Here is a 21726-nt window from a genome sequence, read left to right as displayed (position 1 = left end):
ATGGGAGAATGGGAAAATGGCATTTTAAGAGTTTCCCAAAAGTTAACATTGTCTTAAAGTTTTTTAAAAGTACAGAAAATATGAGGGAGAGAAGTAATGGAAACAAATCATCCATAGTCCTTTTACTCATAGATATCCCAAATTGTACACTATTTTTCTACTCATACATTTTTACGAGATTTGGACTAAGTTTTCTAGGTTTTGGTGTTTGCTCTATACTCACGTAATGTTGCTATTTCTACATATCACTAAATGTCCTCTAAGAGAAACATTTTTATTTAAAAATTTTTAATGCTTATTTATTATTTTCTAATTTTTTATTAAAAATTTTTTTAGGGGCACCTGGGTGGCTCAGTCGGTTGAGCGTCTGGCTCCGGCTCAGGTCATGATCTCACAGTTTGTGGATTTGAGCCCTGTGTCGGGCTCTGTGCTGACAGCTAGCTCAAGGCCTGGAGCCTTCTTCAAATTCTGTGTCTCCCTCTCTCTCTGACCCTCCCCGGCTCATGCTGTCAATCTGTCTCTCAAAAATAAATAAAAAACAAAAAATTTAAAAAAATTTTTAAAGTTTATTTTTGAGAGAGAGCACATATGCTGAGGAGGGGCAGAGAGAGTGGGAAACACAGAATCTGAAGTAGGATCCAGGTTCTGAGCTATCAGCACAGACTCTGATGCGGGGCTCAAACCCATGAACCACAAGATCATAACCTGAGTCAGATGCCTAACAGACTGAGCCACCCCTGCTCCCCTGTTTTTTTTTTTTTTGTTTTTTTTTTTTTAATTTCAGATAATCTCTACACCCATTGTGGGGCTCAAACAACGCCAAGATCAAGAGTCACATACTCTTCGATTGAGTCAGCCATGTATCCCAGAAAACCATTTTTAATGTCTGCAAAATTCTCTTTAATGAACATGCCATCATGTCATTAACCATTTCTTTATTATTGGACTTACTGATTGGTGCAGCATTTTTGGGTATTACTGATGATGATGTAATCAGTAGTTTGGCTAAAATTTTTTACTGTGGCTTTGGTTTCATTAGAATAGATTGCTTGTGTTAATGGGTCAGAGATGTTATAGACCTTATATTAAGGTCATTGCTAAATTTTAGAAAGTTATGTTAAATTATTCCATCTTCACTTTGGGGGATCAAAGCTGTATAAGTTCCTGTATAGTCCCATGGTCACAAAGCTTTGAATGTGGCATGTTTGTGATTGTGATGGCTTTCTTGTAGATGAACAGCACAGCCAGTACTCCAAGTTGCTGCTGGCCTCTAAGGAGCAGGTGCTGCTCCGGGTAGTTCAGGAGGAGAAGATTGCTCTGGAGCAGCAGCTGGCAGAGGAGAAGCACACTCCCGAGTCCTGCTTTATTGAGGCAGCTATCCAGGAACTCAAGGTAAGATGACACGCTGGAAACAGGATGGTGGGGATATGTTAACCTTGGTCCCAAATTTAAGATAACGAATAGGGAATGGCTAAAAAAGCTAATTTGCTTTGGCCTTTGGTGATGGGAGGGAAGGGTCGACCTAGTGGTTTTTAAAGTGCTCTCTGGACTGAAAGGAATAAGTTTAAATGATCTTGTAACTGAGTCACTGGAATCTCTTAGGTTAGCTATTCTTTTTTTTTTTTTAATTTGTTTTTAATTTTTTTTAATGCTTTATTTATTTTTGATACAGAAGAGACAGAGCATGAGAGGGGGAGGGTCAGAGAGAGAGGGAGACACAGAATCTGAAACAGGCTCCAGGCTCTGAGCTAGCTGTCAGCACAGAGCCTGACGCGGGGCTCGAACCCATGAACATGAGATCTGACCTGAGCCAAAGTCAGAGGCTTAACCGACTGAGCCACCCAGGCGCCCCAGGTTAGCTATTCTTAGTTAAGCAAAGTAGGTTTTTTTTCCTAAGAAAACAGTTGGATTTATTATTAGAGATGTTTTATTTGAGGGGCATTTTGGAGAGAGTGTTATGGCCTATCCAGCAGGCCCTAGTAATACTTGCTGAGGATTTTGGAACAGGAGAAATTACTCAAAAACATAATTTCCTGCACTCTGTATCCTTACCAGGCATCAGAATCAGGGTGTTGGGCTCCACCCTGAGAGGTGGATTCAGTCAGGTCCGGGCTCTGTAGGCTAAATAATTTGCATTATAATGAGTTCCTGACTGATTCTGATGTTCATCCTCAGACCATATTTTGAGAATCACTGATCTGTATTAGAATACTGAAAGCCCTTGTGTCTTGACGTGTGACAGGTCCTGTGTTAAGGTACTGTACTTACATTTATGTCACTTGAGATGCATATCCTTCTGTGAACTATTCCCTTTCACAGATGAGGAAAATGGAGGGTTAGGTAATTTGCTTGAGGATATATAACAAATAAGAAATGAAGCTAGTATTTGAATTCCTCTCTTTGGTATTTCTGAGTCTTTTCTTTAGTAAGTACTGTGTATTTAATTTTGTTTTTAATGTTTTTTTAATGTTTTATTTGATTTTTGAGAGAGACAGAGACATGTGAACAGGGGAGGGTTAGAGAGAGGGAGACACAGAATCCGAATCAGTTCCAAGCTCTGCACAGAGCCTGATGCGGGGCTTGAAGCCACAAATTTTGAGATTATGACCTAAGCCAAAGCCAGACGCTTAACCGACTGAGCCCCCAGGCGTCCCTTAATTTTGTTTTTAATGCAGAACATTTGTTCAAATGCACAGAAAGAGCTGTATAGAAGTAGAGCTGTCCAGGTTGAGGTGGGGGTTGGCCAAAGCCCTGTTTCCTGCACAGGGGCGTGCTCTCTGAGTTGCTTGTAAAAACTAAAGGACTAGTTCTGTGTTCTTGGATTTTTGTTCGGGAAACTTTTGTGTAGTATTTCACCATTAGAGACTTGAAGGAGAATACTATCCTATTTGAATGTTAAGTGCTTTTTGCTCCGTTTCCTTTAAGAATTGAGGATTTTGAGTACTTTTCCTATTGAGTTTTGTTGCCTTTTAAGTTTTGCTCTTGTTGAGAGAGGCCATTGTAAGCCTTTGGCCTTCAGACTAAGTGTGTTTTTGGAAACTTAGCTTTCTATGGTCTTCTTTCTGGTGGTCTAGACTCGGGAAGAGGCTCTGTCAGGATTGGCTGAAAGCGGAGCAGAGGTCTCTGGTGTCGTGCCTGCTTTGGAACAACTGGTGCTGATGGCTCCCTTGGCGAAGGAGTCCGTTTTTCAACCCAGGAAGGTGAGTGTGTCCTTGTTACAGACTGAATGGCTGCCGTTCCTCAAGGCTGCCTTTGAGCTGGTAGGCGATGTTGTGAAATCTGGACTTCATGGGAGAAGAGGGGACTGTGAATATTCTCCGTGTGCTTAATAGTTCTTTACGCAGGGATGTTACATCCAGGAATGTGACAGTTAAGGAAAACATCTAGAGAACTTGGTTCATGTGACTAATTTTGCCGCATGTACTTTCTGTTGATGTAGAATTTGTCTCAACAGGGTGTGCTAGACTATCTGTCTGCTTTTGATGAAGAGACCACCGAAGTTTGTTCTCTGGGTTCTCCTCGTCCTCTTGCTCTCCCTCTGGTAGAGGAAGAGGAGGCAGTGTCTGAACCGGAGCCTGAAGCCTGTGATGACTCCGAGTTAGCAGATGACAGTCTTGGAGAGGGGATGATTTGTACCAAATCCAGCCAGCAGGAACCCATCACCAAGCCAGGCTTCACACACCTGAGTGGCTCTCCTTGTTACTACTTTTATCAAGGTGAGGGTTCCCGAGAGGAGGGCTGGGTTGCCATAGAGATGTTTCAGCGAGATGCCTGGCCTCTTAGCAGAAGGAGGTATTGCTGCTGGATGTGGGTGCTCGGGTGTGTTGTGCCTTTGGCCTCGGGGAGGGAGAGGCAGGCTTAGCTGTATGGGGGGCCCTGTCTTGAGGACTGGCCATGACTGTTGTGTGAGCGAGCCGCTTGTCTTCAGCGGAGGACGGGCAGCACATGTTCCTGCACCCTGTGAACGTGCGCTGCCTTGTGAGGGAGTACGGCAGCCTGGAGCAGAGCCCAGAGAAGATCTCGGCGGTAGTGGTGGAGATCGCCGGCTACTCCATGTCTGAGGTAAGGTCCTGCCTGCCCCGAGGGGCACGGTTCCGGAGTGCCATCCATCTGACCTCTTTAATGTGGGCCTAAGCAGTCTGTGCTCACAGTTCTTCAAGGATCGTAGCTTTCGTATTGTCTATTTTTGTCACTGATTTTGTGCCTGCAAAGATTTTAGAGGTTAAATGGTGCTTTCTTACCATGTTGAGGTTCTGTTAGTCACCCTACTATCTGCTTTGTAGGTTCATTTATTGTGGTTTGGGAACATAGATGTCTCCCACTTTCATTCAAGATGAGTTTGTTTTTCTCTTTTTCCTTATGGTTGGGGAGAAATGTCCAAGGAATTGAAAAGTTCTTGGAGGCTCTACACTAGGTTATACAAGATTGAAACATATTTTTGGCTTAACAGATACCTATCAACTATTATCTGATAATTTATATATGAGAGGTTTTGCCCTTTGAGAGTTATCCCTGTATTGATCACAAACTTGTTACACTGTAAACTTCCCATCAAACATGCAGAAAGAGAATGGAAAAGAAAATTAAACTGAAATCGATGCCCCCCCCCCTTTTTTTTTTTTTTTTACTGTTTCAGGCCATGCTTTATTCGGTAGGGACATCTGTCTTATCCACTTTCCCAGTTATTAATTCTATCAGTGGATCCCAATTTTGCTGCCACCAAATACTCTTTATTTTCCCCTGTTCTCTCTTCTCAGTTGTGGGCTCCAGAAAATCAGAAATAGCTGGTCACCTTTAAATTCTTACCAGGCTCAATTTATTCATATGTAGCACAAACCTAAAAACTGCTTTGGTTGATCATTCTACCTTATTGAATGTCAGTTGATGGTTTCTGTTTGGCTTTGCAAAATGGTAGTAACTTGACCACTACTCTTTGAGCCCCAAAGAATTGGCTGTCTGGGGTGGGAGCCTCTGTCCTCGGAGTTCGGCCTGGTGTTACTTGAGTTTTGGTCTTATTTCCGCGGTAGGACGTTCGACAGCGTCATAGATACCTCTCCCACCTGCCGCTCACCTGTGAGTTCAGCATCTGTGAACTGGCTCTGCAGCCGCCCGTGGTCTCTAAGGAAACTCTGGAGATATTCTCAGGTAAGAATGAATGCACCCCGTCTGCTTCTCTTCATAGTGGAGCTCGGGGGTTCTGATTGGAAAGCAAGTGTGGGAGGAATTTAGGAGCTCTGTCATGAGCCTCCATACCATATTCCAGCTGTTCATCCAGTCCAGTTGCCTCCTTTTGGGGCCTTGGTGACTGACTAGTCACCCGGGAGGAGTTAATGGCCACGTTGTTCTTGGTCTGCCTCCTCACCATTGGATCATCCCACAGATGACATTGAGAAGAGGAAGCGTCAGCGCCAGAAGAAGGCTCGGGAGGAACGCCGCCGGGAGCGCAGGATTGAGATGGAGGAGAATAAGAAACAGGGCAAGTGTAAGTTCGGGAACTCTGTTGGACTAGTACAGCTGTGCATCCTCGTAGAGACTCCATGCTTGGGCCCAGGAGCCAGACTGCTTGGTTCACATCTCAGCTCTGCCGCTTGTTTTTTTCTTTTTTTTTTTCTTTAAGCTCTTAAATGTGAGTCATGAGAGTACCTCCTTCATAGGCTTATTTGAGAATTAAGTGAATTAATGTGGGTCAAAGCTCAAAGCTTGTAATGAGGGATGAGATTAAATTCATTCTTGACCTAGTAGGTGAAAAAACCTGTTCTGGGGAAGGGAATTGGAGATCTGCTGAATTTAGGGGATAATTGTCTCCTGTGCGTTCTGAATGTAACATTGATCCCACCGTTGACTCTATTAAAGAAGACTCTATATACAGCATGTCTGCCACCAGGGTCTGATACAGTAGAAACCTTGACAAAGTAGGAAAGCTATGAAGGAGGTTAGATTTAAGAGCTCTTTCATATAAGTGGAGAGTCTTTTGATCTGTTTCTTCAACATAAGCTTCATTGAACCCAGGAGATTAGTGTGACATGAGGGCATACTTACTTATCCTCCAAAAAACAAAGAATTGAGTCCTCAGGGAAAGGGCTTCACTGTTCTCACTACATACGGCATGGTAAACATAAATTTTACTTCAACTGGGATAAGTGTATAGCTGGGGTTCCACTGCTGTGTAGCTGTTCACCACAAATGTTTAAAAAGAATGATGTTGCAGGAACAGAAGCTTTTTAATTTTACCTTCTTTATTATGGGAACATCCAAAGACAAGTACATAGACTAATATAATTAACCTTCATGTGTAATATTTGGCTTCAGTTAAGAATAGGACAAAGGTTTTCTATTGTATTTTTACTTTTTAAGATTTTATTTTATTTTAAATGTTTATTTTTGAGAGAGAGAGGGATGGAGAGAACACACATGAGCGGAGGAGGGGCAGAAAGAGAGGGAAACAGAGAATCTGAAGCAGACTGACGGTGCAGAGCTTGACATGGGTCTGCAACCCACGAACCATGAGATCATGATCTGAGCTGAAGTCAGACGCTTAACTGAGCCACCCAAGTGCCCCTAAGATTTTATTTTTAAGTAATCTCTACACCTAGCGTGGGGCTTGAATTTAACAACCCTGAGATTAAGAGTTGCATGCTCTGCCAACAGAGCCAGCCAAGTGCCTCCCAAAAGGGTTTTATTTTAAAACAAAATATAGGGGCTCCTGGGTGACTCATTTGGTTAAGCATCAGACTTTAGCTTGGGTCATGATCTCATGGTTTGTGAGTTCAAGCCCCACGAAGTTACAATTATTACAAATTTGGGCTTTAAAGTGTCTGTTTACATCCCTTAGAGCCTTGGGGGATTCATATTGACTATCCTCGACTGTTGGATAAGATTTGAGGACTATTCTAAATGGCCTACTATTCTCTTTTCTTTGCAGATCCAGAAGTCCACATTCCCCTAGAGAATCTACAGCAGTTTCCTGCCTTCAATTCCTATACCTGCACTTCTGATTCTGCTTTGGGTCCCACCAGCACCGAGGGCCATGGTGCCCTCTCCCTTTCTCCTCTTAGCAGAAGTCCAGGTTCCCAAGCAGGTAAATGAGTTGGGATTTGAAGAATGCAGTTGCCCACCAGCCACAGACCTTAAGGAAGGCCCTAGTATCTGAGTTTACAACTCTAACCCACTTAGTATGGTGGTATCTTTAGTGACTAACTTTACTTTGGTACATCAGACTTTTGTCATTTGATTTTCTGTTCTCATTGGCTGTCCTACTTTATACCCTGCTGTCTTTTAAAAACCTCAGAACCTCAAGGCAGTTCATATGGCAGGAAAGTTAAACTTAGATTCTTCCCCGTGACCCAGCTGTTTTATTTCTAAAGATTTTAAAAAATGTGTTGTTTTATTTGTTTGTTCGTTTTTGAGAGGGAGAGAGCACGCAAGCAGGGGAGAAGTAGAGGGGGATAGAGGATCTTAAGCAGGCTGCGTGCTGACAGCCCAGACCCTGATGTGGGGCTTGAACTCACAAACTGTGAAACCATGACCTGAGCTAAGTCGGATGCTTAACCAACTGAGCCACCCAAGCACCCCTCCACCCTCAGCTGTTTTATATCTAGTTTGTACCTTTAATATAATCTCCTTGTAAGATTAAGCACTTTTGTATGTGTCTCCTTATTGTCGCATTGTTTATAGTGGGGAAAAAAGCCCTACAAAATGTAGTGGTAAAATAATGGCTGAATTATATAACATTTATACTATGAAATACTTAACACATATTGAAGAGGGTAATAGCTGTTTTTGTGAACCAGTGGGTAGACCTTTAAGATAAAAGGAGATTATAGAACAAGACCGTTTGTGGGTTTTATTTACTTTTTTAAAGTAGGCTCTACACCCAACATGGGACTTGAACTCAAGATCCTGAGTCACATGTTCTGCAAATTGAGCCACATGCTCTACAAATTGAGCCAGCCAGGTGCCCCATATTGTGGATTAAAAAAAAAATACAAAAACAGTATTTCATTAAGAGTTTATATATTTAAATATATAGAAAAACATTGATGGAAATATGGCTGGCTTAGTTGGTAGAACATCCGACTCTTAATACTAGGGTCATCAGTTCAAGCCCCATGTTGGGTGTGGAGTCTACTTAAAAAAAAGAAAAGGAAAGGAAAAAAAGATATTGAAATGATGATGTTTCAAATGGTAATGCTGTTTTACCCTAGAGAGTGAGATTGGGATTGAGAGGTTGTTCAAAGAGGTCTTTAGCTTTTTAAAAATCCTTTTTTTTTCTTATATAGAGAGAATATATTAATGTGTTATGAAATCAAACATTTTAAGAGTTACTATAATTTCAAAAAAATTTTTTTAATGCTTTTTATTTATTTTTGAGAGACAGAGACAGTGCGATCAGGGGAAGGCCAGAGAGAGAGGGAGATACAGAATCTGAAGCAGGCTCCAGGCTCTGAGGTAGCAGTCAGCACAGAGCCTGCTGCGGGGCTCGAACCCACGAACCATGACATCATGAGCTAAGCTGAAGCCGGACGCTTAACCGGTTGAGCCACCCAGGTGCCCCAAAAGTTACTATAATTTTAGAGATCTGTCTTTTGTGATCTTCACTTGGCAGATAGTTTTTGATAATTAAAATTTCTCTGCCAGCCATTTCATTTAAAAAAAAAAAATTTGTTTCTGTTTTTGTTTTTTTTATTTATTTTTGAGAGACAGAGAGAGACAGTGTGAGAAGGGGAGGGTCAGAGAGAGAGGGAGATATAGAATCTGAAGCAGGCTCCAGGCTCTGAGCTAGCTGTCGGCACAGAGCCTGATGCGGGGCTCGAACCCATGAACCATGAGATCATGACCTGAACCAAAGCCGGATGCTCAACCGACTGAGCCACCCAGGTGCCCCAATTTCATTTTATTTTTAAAAAGTGTTTGCTTATTTTTGAGAGAGAGAAGGAGACAGAATCTGAAGCAGGCTCCGGGCGTGGAGCTGTCTGCGCCGAGCCCAACATGGGGCCTGAACTCAGGAACTGTGAAATCGTGATCTGAGCCAAAGTCAGATGCTTAACCAACTCAGCCTCAGCCAGCCATTTTAAAGAAAAGTCCAAGAGCAGAATATTTAAAACTCTTGGTGATTCTTTACGATTGTATGCCTGTCACTGTGCAGATGAGGAGCCTCAGGCCAAGACAGGGGCTTAGTGACAGGGACTGTGACTGCAACCTGCACTCGAGGGCTGTATGCATGACCATTATGCTCTTTAGTCTAAGAAGAGAGCTGATACAGAGAGGAATATGGCACAGCAGTATCTGTGATATAAAAATTGGTTGTGTACGTGCTTTCACATACTAGCTTTTTTGAAGGAGTGGGCTTTAAAGTATTGAAACAAGAGCAGTTGGATAGTCCTAGGAGTGAAAGTACTAAATAGCCCTGGCTGACAGTGGAAGGGTCTGCTACTGGGAGAGTGAGTAGGCCTCTCCCTTCCAGCAGTGATCAGGGCAGCGGGTAGATGTGGGAAATACCTACCTCTAGGTCAGAAAGGATGGAGAAGACTGTTACCTAGGGAGTATCAGGGAGAAGCTTGCATCTTCATGTTCAGTTTGTTCATTTGGATGTGTGTTTTGGGTACTAACTGAATAGTACAGGTCATACATATCTGGCTGGAACATAAGGCTGGCCTGATTAAATTCCACCTTTTCCTTAAAACTTTTTCATTCACATAAAACCAGTCCATGACAGTCCAGTATCTAGGCCTTGAGAGTCAGCTGATGTGGAAAGGGTTTTTCTTGGTGTGGGAATGGATTCTGCCATGCTTTCTAGTATTACTGTGTTCACTAAATTTTTCATTCCCTCGATCACTAGTGTGAATAATAGGCCACGTTTGTAGCTTTTTAAGAACATGGCAGAATTGAAATTGAATCAAAGTTTGCTTTTTGTGGTGGGGCTGGTAATTATCCAGATCTGATTCAGGGTTCATCTCTTTTCTCTTGGAACTTGACTTACATAATCAGGTCTCTGGTTTCCTTTCAGACTTTCTGCTGACCCCTCTGTCACCAACTGCCAGTCAGGGCAGTCCTTCATTCTGCGTTGGGAGTCTGGAAGAAGACTCTCCCTTCCCTTCCTTTGCCCAGGTAAACCTTTGCTTGTGAAGCAGTTCACAGGTATTTAATGTGAGCTCTGCTGCTTGTTCTTTCTGGAAATCTTTCTGCTAGAGAAGGGGAGACTGGCTAATGTTGTGTTGATGGTAATAATCATGGAAAGCTTTTTTAAGAGGAAATCTTACAGATTTAGTCTCAGATGTTATTGTGGACTTATCAAGGAAAGAGGCCAAGAGTAGCTGAGGGAGAATCAGAGCTTTAGTTTTTTTTAACAAATCGTCAAATACTTGGATACCGAGCATTGTTTTAGGGGCTGGGGAGACTTCAGTCAACTTCCGCTGGTCCTTGGTCCTAGGACTTCTGATTCAGGCGGTGTGTATCTGTTACATATAATAAGTGATTTCTCTTCACTTTGGGAAGGGAAAGCTTGTCTTGGTTGTCCTATAACTAGCCAAACTGTCTTCCTTGGACAGCTGGGTTAGAGGAACACCAGGGTAGTGACACTTGATGTTAGATCTTTTTGTGTTTTGTTTTTCTGTCTTTGTTTTTATTTTATATACAATAAGTGAGCATTAAGGTAGGTCTTTTGAATGACTCATCCAAGGAAGTTCACGTAATCCAGCTTACTGAAGCCTGTATCCTTTGCATACTTACGAGAACACCGGCAGCACATAGTGAGGCTGTATTTGTGAATCAGACCGTGCCCGTTTGAGCAGACACAGCAAACCCTGGCCAGAACTCCTCAGCTGGCTCCCGTAAAGCTGCTGGTGACCCATCTTGTTCTCTTCGATACTAGGCAAAGATGTCCGGTCATTTTATTAATCTCTAAAACAAACAGCTTTCCTGCATTGAGATGACCGAGGAAGAAGGATGGACAGCTTGCTGAGCACCCCCCTTTAGAAGTTAGCCCCTTTTGGGGCTAGTTTGGTATTATTAGCTTACAGTTCTTTAGAGCAGGTGATAATGGAGGTTTCTCACAATGTTTCATAGTGTGTGCTGAGATATAAGCAGGAATTGGACTTTGGTAAGTAGAGTCCTGAAGTCCCGGAGGAAGAAATAATTGAGAGCAATCTTGAATATTAACTAATGGGCTTCAGAGGTTATAAGCAAGTGGCTCCCAGGAATTATGTCAAATGCTTAAGTTTTGTTTTTTTGGGTTTTTTTTAGTGTTTATTTATATAGAGAGAGTGATTGAGCAGAAGGAGAGGCGGAGAGAGGGGAGAGAAAATCCCAGTCAGGCTCCTTGCTGTCAGTGTAGAGCACGGGGCTTGGTTTCACAGATTGTGAGATTATGACCTGAGCCGAAATCAGGAGTCAGACGCTTAGCTGCCTGAGCCACCCAGGCGCCCCTTAAGTTGTTTTTTGTAACTAGGTTTTATTGCTATTGCTTTTTTCAGCTTTGTATGTTGAACAACTTCAGACTTGAAAGTGTTGAAGGAATAGCGTAATGAAAGCTCATACCTTTCACCTAGGTTCACCTGTTAGCATTTTACTATATCTGCTTGCTTTTTTTATTGTTATACTGTGTTGAAAATGTTACAGACCTCCTGAATGAGTTTACCACCAACTATTTATAAGTGTTCCCCAAATGATATTCTTCTATATTAACTACAGTTGTCATGATCACGTGAAAGAACTTCAGCTAATTGAGTACCTAATATAGTACCTATTCCTTATTTCTCCATTTGTCTCAATGGTCCTGTATGGTTTTCAGTCCCGTCCAAAACAGATTGCTCATTGCATGTATTTGTCATGTCTCTTTAGTCTCCTGTGATGCATAAGTTTCTCTAGCCTTTGTTTTCCTGTGGCATGGATATTTTTGAAGCATCCAGGCCAGTTGTAGGTGGTGTCTTACAGTTTGGATTTGTTTCTTTCCTTTCCTTTTTTTTTTTTTTTTTTTTTGAGAGACAGCACAAGCAGGGGAGGGGCAGAGAGCAAGGAAGACAGAGTCTGAAACAGGCTCCAGTCTCTGAGCCATCAGCACAGAGCCTGAAGTGGGACTCGAACCACAAACTACGAGATCATGACCTGAACCAAAGTCGGATGCTTAACTGACTGAGCCACCCAGGCGCCCTGATTTGTTTCTTATTTCATGAGTGGATTCAGGTTAAACATTTAAACATTTCTGTCAAGAATAACACATAGGTGATATATATTTTAACGACCTTTTAAGAGTAAGATGATTCAGATTCCATACTCTTTGGACCCCAAATTCCCAAGGACAAAGGGAAAAGATCATCAAAGTGGTACATGATGAAGAAAGGTTATTCAGTGAAATCAGCGTCTGCCAACGCCATTTGAATAATATTGTGCCTCACTTTGGGACACATACTTTAGGATCACACATTATTATTTGAATTTCGTGGGGCTTGTCTTTTGGTAGTGTTCCAGGAATAAAATTCAGCCTGCTTTGAGTTGCAGGGCATGTGTGGCATATGGAACTCCAAGTGCCCCTCAGTAATTAAGAAGCTGACCTTGGCCACATAAGATGGAAGAATTCCTCATGCAGGGGCAGGAGGGGTGGTTCTGATTTTATTGTACATGGAGGAACCTGGTCAATGGTTAGAGCCAAAAGTTAATAATTAAGGAGCTATTAGAAAAGCAAAGACTGAAGGGTAACCACAGCTTTTGGAGCAGTTTCAGGATAAAGTTAAATTGAGTTTCTTGGCCTTAAGTAACTGGAGTTGGAGAACCAGGTGGTTTGTTTTAAAATTGGAGGGTGCTGCACACTGCTTATTCCAAGAGGTCTCTGTTTAGGAGTCCCACAAAGAGCAGGAAAAACTTACCAGAAGGCAATGACACAAAGTCAGAATTCCCAACTCGAGAGTCTGAGGAAGAACCTCTTGTGCAGTCCATGCACTGTTCTATACTGTTTCTTAAGGAACAAAACAGGCTTTGGTTTCCCACCTCGGGAGCTGCACTGCTGTTTTCTATTGGTCATGATATAGAGGGCATGACTGAAACTGTGTGTGAAGGAGAGAAGTACTTGGAAAATCCTTTTCTCCACAGGTGCTAGTTCTTTGTTCCTCTAGCCAGGTAGTGTCAAGACCCAAGTCTGGGAAGGAAATTGGACTGGTTACTTAAATTCTTCTCTCCTTCTTTCCCACTTTGGCAGATGCTGAGAGTTGGAAAAGCAAAAGCAGATGTGTGGCCCAAAACTGCTCCAAAGAAAGGTGAGAATGGCCCTCTGGTGGAGGGGGAGTTTGGCCCCTTTCAGAAAGTAAATTAACACTGGTATTTTACAGATGAAAACAGCTTAGTTCCTCCTGCTCCTGTGGACAGCGATGGGGAGAGTGATAACTCAGACCGTGTTCCTGTGCCCAGTTTCCAAAATTCCTTCAGCCAAGCTATTGAAGCAGCCTTCATGAAACTGGACACACCAGCGACTTCAGATCCCCTCTCTGGTAAAGGCAAAGAAATGGGGGTACTCCGTACATAGTTGTCATTTCCACCTGGGTCCAGTAGTGGGCATCACTAGTTAGGCACTTTAGTCTGAAGGCTCACATGCTGATGTCAGCTAATAGTCCATTTAGTATGTCAGGACGTTTTTGCCGCCCCAGATTAATTATTGAGGCCCAGATGTGAAACTTGAGGAACTCTATATTTTTCCCTTCTAAGACAGAGAGTAGCAGAGAGTAGGTTTTAGAATTCCGGAGTTTGGTAGAGGGTAGCTAATAGATGGACAAGTCAGGCTTGAAGCCCACACCATTCTGTAGGTTTCAGTTACACAAGGAGAGGACTAGCATTCATGCTGTGCCTTCTCTGCCTACCTGGCATTGTGCTCGTTTTAGTCTCCCAACAACCATATTAAATGGGTAGAACTATGTTACAGATGAGGAAACGGGTCTAGGGGCGTAAAGTGACTTGCCCAGATACCTGGAGTGTGCAGGGACTGGTGTCTGGATCTGGGGGTCTTCATTCTAGAACCTTAGCTGCCACTCTAGGACTCTTAGGAATGAAACTGGCTGGGGCAAGAGGGTGGCATTCTAAGCTAAGTTCTTTCTGTTTCCATTTAGAAGAGAAAGGAGGAAAGAAAAGAAAAAAGCAGAAACAAAAGCTCCTGTTCAGCACCTCAGTCGTCCACACCAAGTGACACTACTGGCCCCGGCTCCCGTCTCCATCTGGTTTTTTTTCTGTGCTTTTGTTTTGCTGCTGTAATTTTTAAGTATTTGAGTTTGAACCGATTAGCTCTGGGGGGAGGGGGTTTCCACAGCGTGAGGGGGAACCAAGAAAATTTTAATACAGTGTATTTTCCAGCTTCCCATCTTTACACCAAAATAAAGTATTGACACTCACAAGAGATCTCTCTTCCTGCCAAGATTTTTAGTTTACCAGGTTAGTCTTTTTGACCCATGTAATTAGTTTCAACCCAAATACCTTTGAGTTCCTTCAACATCCCTTGGAATAGCCCACATCAGAGTGTTTTAGCCTGTTCTGCTGACATGTCAGGGCATCATGGCTTCTGCACACCTACCAGTGAGCCTTTTAAAACCAGTTGACTCTTTCCTGTTTAGTTCTCCTCTTGTTAAAAAACAAACCAACAAACCAAAAAAAAAAACAAACCCAGAAGGATGGGAATAAAATGGATTTAGGACACCCAGCCTGAATTGCAGTTTTCTTCTGAGAAATAATCAGCTGTGGTGCCAGACTTGGGTTTCTTACATATGTGATGGTTTTACACTTCTTGAACGTGGCTTCTGTTGGGCAAGGAAAGCTGTAATGGTCACTAAAGCAGTCCTGGAACCTGCCAACTGTTAGGTCAAAGCCTGTTTACAGCCACAGTGGCCTGAGTTACAGGAGCAGCAGAGGGCAGGTTTGAAAGCGGTGGGGCGTCCACTGCCTCCTTGTCGTCTGAAGCAGGCTGTGCCTTGGTTGCAACTGAATTTGAGTGATGTGAATTATTTTGCTGCTTAATGACGTGACCTCTAGGTATAATAGAATGTGAAGGCAAATAGTTGCAATAAATCACCTGCACAAGCAATGGGAGCTTTTTTTTTTTTTTTTAAGTTCATTACAGGTTAGGTAGACAAACCTCTTAAAAACTTTTTTTTTTTTTAAGTTTATTTTGAGAGTGTGGGGGAGAGGCTGAGAGGGAGACCGCGTGCAAGAGAGAATCCCAGGCAGGCCATGCACGATCAGCAGTCCCTGACAGTGGGGGCCTGAACCCATGAAACCAAACATGACCTGAGCTGAAGGAATCGAGTCAGATGGATGTTTAACCAACTGAGCCACCCAGGTGCGACCCTTGAGTAGATTAAAGTGACAACTACCAGGAGCTTGAGCACTCTTCTCATGGAGCAGTGTCTCTCCTAGTGTCAGGCCTAAAGGGTTCTCGAGTTGGGCTTAGCTGTAACCCACCACTATTCTTAAAAGGAAGAGGTTCAGAAATCCTGGAATAGGCACTCCCCTGGGTGGACGAGGATGTTTCAGCCTTGAAAGTGAGGGGACATGTTAAAGCAAAAATTACAGATCCTTCTGTTAAATGTATTAAGGGACTCTGAATAACATGTTGTATTCAAGAAAACAAATCCTAGAAATGTCATTAGTAGGTAGTAGATCAAAACCTTCCTGCTTCCGTGAGTGTGGCAGGGTCACTGGTCTTCAGGTGCCTGGCAGGTGTTAGACAGCAGGGAAGGGTGAACTGCAGGAAACTACTGGACGTTGGCAGCTGCTGCTTGGCTTTGTAGTGATGTCAGGCAAGGCCAGGTTTTGTTACCCCTCAAGAAAAGTGGAAAAACTGTGTTGTCTTGTTACCGGATTATAATTGGTAAGGAATCTGGTGTTTTAAGGCCCGGTGGGTCAGGACTGAGACCAGCTATACATCTGTACCAGTTCACTTTAAGGCCCAGTGGGTCAGGACTGAGACCAGCTATACATCTGTACCAGTTCACTCACTGTGTCAATACTCTAAATCTAAATGACCTGGGTTACTTAGGGTTCATCCTAGCTATTGGGGCACAAGGCCTCAAGTGGGAGGCTATGTATCTACTATCCTATAGGGAAGCCAGCCTTCCCAATGAGCCTAGGGGGTGGGGGGTGGGTGGGGAAGGAGACTTGGCCAAACTTAAGTATGAACTTAAGTATGCTAAATGCTACAGAGGTCAAGGACATTTAATAGATCTACTCCTCGGGCAGGCAATGAGATACAGAGATGTCTATAACCACAGGGGCTTCACCAACTGCAGAACCACTTAACCAGACACTACTAGGTAAAAGTGACTTCAGTTTAAGTGAACAGGTCTTCCATTTTAAGCTGAAACTTGGCCTCTGGTCAGCAGTCATCCAGTTTGGGAAACCGTAGCAGATGCTGCTGCCTTGCAGAATGTCCTGTTCCAAGTGGGCCCTGAAGCTTGGGCACAGCATAGCCTCCAGAAGTTCACTCCATTGCTTCAGAAGGCTCCTCACCACCACTATCTGAAAGCTGTTCCTCATCTGACCTCTCCTCTAGTAAACAGCTTCTTGTGACAGATTTCTGGATAGCTTCTCGTTCTCCTGCAAAGGCAGAGAGCAGAGATGAAAAGGGTCTTTGGGAGTGACCTCAGGTTAGTTACTGCTCAGGGAGCACTGGGCTGACGTCACTTACCTTCATCAGTGCAGTTCTGCAATAACATCAATAGCTGTCTCCTGTTGTAATGAATCAGGAACTTCTGACAGGTTCGAATTGTACCTGGCATGTGAAAGAGCTTTGTGGTCAACAGCTTGTGAAAGGTGCCTGCTTCAAGACTTTCCAAGCTAGGTGAAAGCATCTTGTTCTTGGCAGGATAGCAGGAAGACCCACCCGCTGTCAAGACTGAACCCTGAACCCGTTACTATTATCAGCACCCATACCATATGCACCCCTACCTCCCACATGTAAAGTGTTGAGAAAACACGGGTAACGGTGTCCTTTGTTCTCCAAGTATGTGATGAAAGGAAGAGCCGAGCACACAAGTTGGTAGAATTCCTTCCGGCATCGAAGTAGCACTATTCCAGTATAGGCATTGAGGTATCTCACTACAGGGGGAAGAAAATCATTTTGGGAAACTTGGGATTCACTGAAAAATCTTAAGAGTAATTGAGAGTCAGTACTAGGTGCCAGGCAGTGGCACTTGGGACATATGATCAGTGAGTAAAACCAAATTCCTACAGGGAAAAAGCTTTAGAACAGACCTTCATTTATGAAAAGGGGATAAGCCACATCCAATGCTTTGTACACCACTCAGAACAGGTGAATGAATTTGGAATTGTAAATGTTCTTCTAAATCACTGATAAGTGAGGTCAGGGCTGGCAGAGATCCATCTTCCTAAGAGGAAACCCTTGGTTGAAAGGTGGTTCTATTGCAACTGAGCTCCGTAGGTTCTTGAAGCAGCCAACTGTAAGTGACCTGATGTAGGTGAGTTGTGCCTACGTGCATCTGATTGTCCAGTATTCAATTTTGAGCACAGGAGGGTACGAATTAAAAAAGTCATCCTGTGGGAAGAATCCTCATCCTCATTTACATACACACAGTTGTGGGTTCTGTACTCTACCTGTACTATTAAGGGTTTTTTAAAGATAATTATGGGGGTGCCTGAATGGCTCAGTCGGTTGAGCCTCCGACTTTGGCTCAGGTCAGATCTCACATTCATGGGTTGGAGCCCTGCATCAGGCTTTGTGCTGACAGCTCAGAGCCTGGAGCCTGCTTCCGGTCCTGTGTCTCCTTCTCTCTCTGCCCCTCCCCCATCATGCTCTGTCTCTCTCTGTACCAAAAATAAATAAAACATTAAAAAAATTAAAAAAAAAGATAATAATGACCATCCCTTCCCATGGGGCCTCAAGTAACTAACTCGAAACTACACATCTTTCCCCATTTAATTCATTATCCTGCTAATTCAATCGCAACCCCCAAACGCATAAAGGAGATTCTTGCCCCAAGTCCCACTGCCTTCTAATTTTGGAGGGTTTTTTCCTTAAAATTTTTGATGTGTTTTTTGGGGGGGGGGGGATGGGCAGAGAGAGGTAGGCATAAAATCTTGGGCAGGCTCCAAGCTGTCGGCACAGAGCCCTACCTGGAGCTGGAATTCAGGAAAATGCGGGATCATGACCTGCGCTGAAGTCGGACACGTTAACACTTAACAGAGCCACCCAGGCGCCCCTACTTTTAGCTTTCTGCCTAACTTGGACTCATTCAGGCTTCGGGCTCAGGCTCAAGAGGTCGATAACCTACAGTGAGGATTGTGTATCCGGCTTGGAAGCTCCGGCGGTCACTCCTACCCCTTCCTTCTCTCTTTTCCGGCCCCGCTCCCTTCCCATCCCGCTTTCCTCCCAGTTCCCCAGCACCCTCGCACCTGCGAAGCCGATGGAGCAGGAGGCTGCGCCGAAAGTCCCGTGCACGCGAGCGATCGTGTCTCGAACGAGGCCGCTCAGCACTCGGTCCTCCAGATTCAGGCGGCAGCGGGGATCATCAGACACCAATTCGCAGAGCAGGTACCTGCGGAGGGCAGGAGGGAAGTGAACGCGGAGCCAGGGCCGCGAGGACCTAATAGAGCAGTGTTTACCGGGAAACCGCCGCTTACCTGTGCTTGAATCGCACCATGGCGGTCTCCGCTCCGCCGCCCTACGCCCAAACCGGATGTTGGTTTCGCTGGTGGCCAATGGGAAAATAGTCTCCGTTGTCTTGCAGCCACTCAGAGAGGGAAGCAGAGTAAGAGGGCGGGGCTAGAGTGTTGGGAGTCCGAGCCCAGTGTCAATCTCCTTTAAGCCCCACCTCCCGCAAACACTTGTATGGCGCATGCGCAATGCTGACTGGCTTGTTGAGTGAGGTGTTTCGGGTTTGAGGTCCGCGGTCCGGTAGTGTGTGGTTGCGATGGGTAGTTCTGCCCCGAGCTAGAGTTTGCAAATCTGTGTAGGATGGAGCTGCTGCATTTGGGACCCTCCCTATGTTTACTTTCTAGTACCTTGCAATACAGTTGTGTATGCACTTATATTGACTCCTTAAACAAGACGGTGTAACAAGAGGGGAAGACCCTGCCCTTACACGCCTGGGATTGACACGGGAAATCGGACCCTTAGTTTCCGGTTAGAGCTCAGTGTAATTTTTTCGTACAGCCAAATATGTTATTACCGTTTGGGTCTTTCAACAATGTTATGGAGACAGGTGTTTTGTCTTGATTTTTGTTTGCAAAAACAACCCTTGGTTGTTAAATTTTACTTTTTTTTTAATGTTTATTTTTTAGAGAGCGCAACTGGGGTGGGGCAAAGAGGGAGAGGGAGAGGCAGAGGCGGGTAGAGAGAGAGAATCGAAAGCCCTGGAACTGCAAGATCATGACCTGAGCCAAAGTGGAAGGCTTAAGGGATTGAGCCACCAAGCGCCCCAAATTTTACTTTTCTTAGAAAAGTACGAAGAAGAAAATAAAGATAAATTATAATCCCAGTACCGAGAGAGAATAATTTATCATGTAGTGTATTTTCTTCCTTCTCTTTCCCCCTGTGCCAGCAATTCTCAAAGTGACGTCCAGGGACCACTGGGTTTTCTGAGACCCTTTCAGGAGTCCCTAAGGACAAATTACTCTCATAATGGTACTAAGATGTTATTTACCTCTTTCACTGTCTCAGAGTGGACAGTAAAGTTTTCCAGAGACTATGTGACATGTGCTGATATCATTCTGATGGCTAATGGGATTTTGTATTGTTTTAAACATTTCTGTTTTATTTTGTTAATATGTACTTGAAATCTTCACATTTCTCAGTTTTAATATCCATGGTAAGTATCAATATATCCTACAAAAGCAAAAACTCTTTGGGATCCTCAGTTAATTTAAGAATGTAAAGGGGTCCTGACACAATAAACTTAGAACTGTTGTCCTGTGGTAAATTATGTTTGTTTTATTAATTTTTTTTTAAAACAAAGAATAGGATCATGGGGCAGCCTGGGTGGTTCTGTCAGTTAAGTGTCTGACTCTTGATTTGGACTCAAGTCATGATCTCATGTTTGTGAGACTGAGCCCCTGGGGTTGGGCTCTGCACTGATGGCATAAAACCTGCTTGGGATCCTCTCTCTCCCCACCCCTTCCCTGCTTGTGCTCTCTCCCTCTCTCTCTCAAAATATATAAACATTTAAAAATCTATGCAAAAAAAAAAAGGATCAAACTGTTTAACACTTCTTATGGCTTTTTTTTACAACTGTATTATTGAGGTATATGGTGTATAAAGTACCTATTACATAAAGCTCAATGAATTTTTGCATTATGTATAGACTGACTTTTCTAACTACCACCCCAATTAAAAGGGAGCATTTGCATACCTCAGAAGTTTCCTTGCTTTCTAAAACCGTCCCAGCAGTAGCCTCTGTTCTGATTTCTGTTATAAGATTAGCTTTGCCTGGTCTGAACTTTATATAAATATCCAACGGTACATGTGTGTGGTTTCTTTTGCTCAGTCTAATGTCTTTAAGTTTCAGCTGCACAGTATTGCATTGTTTAGATGTAACACTGCTAAAATGGTCGCTCTTCCCATTACAGACGTTCAAATTGGTTCCAGATTATTTTTGTTAGACCCAGTACTGGGGTACACAGCTTTGTAACTTGGTCTTTATTATACTCATTCCTGTGTGTAGACTTGTGGAACTGGCTGGCTCTGTGAAGCCCTTCATAGGCTTCACAGTCCTTAGGGATTCCTGAAAGGGTCTCAGAAAACCCAGTGGTCCCTGGACCTCACTTTGAGAATTGCTGGCACAGGGGGAAGAGAAGGAAGAAAATACACTACATGATAATACACAGGGCAAAATCTGGAATGAATCCTCAGTTTTCCCCACCTCTCAACTCACCGTAAAAGAGGCATGCTGAGGAAGGAAGGGGTTGAGGGGAAGCGGAAGGGCAGTGGGGAACAGTGTGCTGGGGGACAAGTGTCTATAGCTCCCTTTCCTCTTCCAAGAACAACCTGTTTATTCCAAAACGGTCTCGCCAGTGTCCCCCCTTTGGCCGGCAGGGGGCGTCAGAGGCCCGTTGCGCGCCCAATAGAAAAAGCCTCAGCGCACCGCCCCCCTACTCCGCCTCGTGTCCCTAAAATAATTCCCCCAACACTTCCTAGCTTTCAATTTACTTAATCCCAACACTACGCCCATTTTATTGATGCACTTGGGGCACAGACCAAAGTCACATTCAGTAAGCAGCTGGATTAGAACTCGATCCCAAGGCCATCCGACTCGAGGCCTAGTCCTAGTCCACCCGGCTGCTGTCCGGTGCACGGTATTGCCGGTCCCCTCGCCATTTTCCAGCCACGTGCTGCTGGGGAGGTTAATTCACGTCCCTAGACCTCCGTTTCCTCATCTGTGCCACAGGATGAGGGCGGTTCCTCGCTCTAGGGTGGATATGGGATAAAGGAGATAAACGTGGGCAAAACGCCTGGCACGGGGTGTGCACACAGTACACGCAGTTTTGAGTGAATGATCGACTCCTCCGCCCGGGCGTAACCCCTGGAGCCGGCACACCGGGGCCGTCGTGGGCCTCCCCTCCTCCGGAGCAGGTCCGGCTCCCCTGCTGGCCCCAAGAGGGTCTAGACACCGGCGGGGGCCCGGCGTGGGCCCGGCGGCGGGGGCGGCGCAGCCGGCTCCCCGCGGTAATTAGCCCGTGCTGGCTCCGGCTCCGCCAGCCGCTAATTACACGTCTCCTAATGAGGCCGGCGGCTGTTTGCAA

The 21726-nt window shown here is 44.3% G+C and overlaps 2 protein-coding genes and 1 long non-coding RNA gene across 3 annotated transcripts in view; 1 reads left to right on the top strand and 2 right to left on the bottom strand.

Annotated features, from left to right (window-relative positions):
* RNF10 (ring finger protein 10) overlaps positions 1-14376 on the top strand; it is a 35651-nt gene extending 21275 nt beyond the window's left edge. Inside the window, exons 7-17 of the mRNA XM_029922740.1 lie at positions 1232-1392; positions 3075-3200; positions 3455-3716; positions 3929-4062; positions 5028-5145; positions 5381-5482; positions 6923-7078; positions 10007-10107; positions 13190-13247; positions 13320-13478; positions 14091-14376. Coding sequence (XP_029778600.1) covers positions 1232-1392; positions 3075-3200; positions 3455-3716; positions 3929-4062; positions 5028-5145; positions 5381-5482; positions 6923-7078; positions 10007-10107; positions 13190-13247; positions 13320-13478; positions 14091-14167 — 1454 coding nt within the window. The 3' untranslated portion in view covers positions 14168-14376. The remainder of the gene's footprint in view (positions 1-1231; positions 1393-3074; positions 3201-3454; positions 3717-3928; positions 4063-5027; positions 5146-5380; positions 5483-6922; positions 7079-10006; positions 10108-13189; positions 13248-13319; positions 13479-14090) is intronic.
* Positions 14377-16167: 1791 nt separating this feature from the next.
* POP5 (POP5 homolog, ribonuclease P/MRP subunit) lies at positions 16168-18713 on the bottom strand. The gene is made up of 5 exons (XM_029922743.1): positions 18610-18713; positions 18382-18524; positions 16918-17067; positions 16658-16741; positions 16168-16566 (listed from the first exon to the last, which is right to left on the bottom strand). The coding sequence occupies exons 1-5, from the start codon at positions 18627-18629 to the stop codon at positions 16451-16453; spliced, it is 513 nt and encodes a 170-aa protein (XP_029778603.1). The 5' UTR covers positions 18630-18713; the 3' UTR covers positions 16168-16450.
* Positions 18714-21128: 2415 nt separating this feature from the next.
* The window catches only part of LOC115278279, a 16435-nt gene continuing 15837 nt past the window's right edge, over positions 21129-21726 (bottom strand). The window contains exon 3 of the long non-coding RNA XR_003902796.1: positions 21129-21391. This is a non-coding gene — a long non-coding RNA (uncharacterized LOC115278279). The remainder of the gene's footprint in view (positions 21392-21726) is intronic.

The sequence above is a fragment of the Suricata suricatta genome, chromosome 14 (genome assembly GCF_006229205.1).
Source record: "Suricata suricatta isolate VVHF042 chromosome 14, meerkat_22Aug2017_6uvM2_HiC, whole genome shotgun sequence".
In the NCBI taxonomy this organism is placed as follows: domain Eukaryota; kingdom Metazoa; phylum Chordata; class Mammalia; order Carnivora; family Herpestidae; genus Suricata; species Suricata suricatta.
This window is presented reverse-complemented; position numbering and strand designations above follow the sequence as displayed.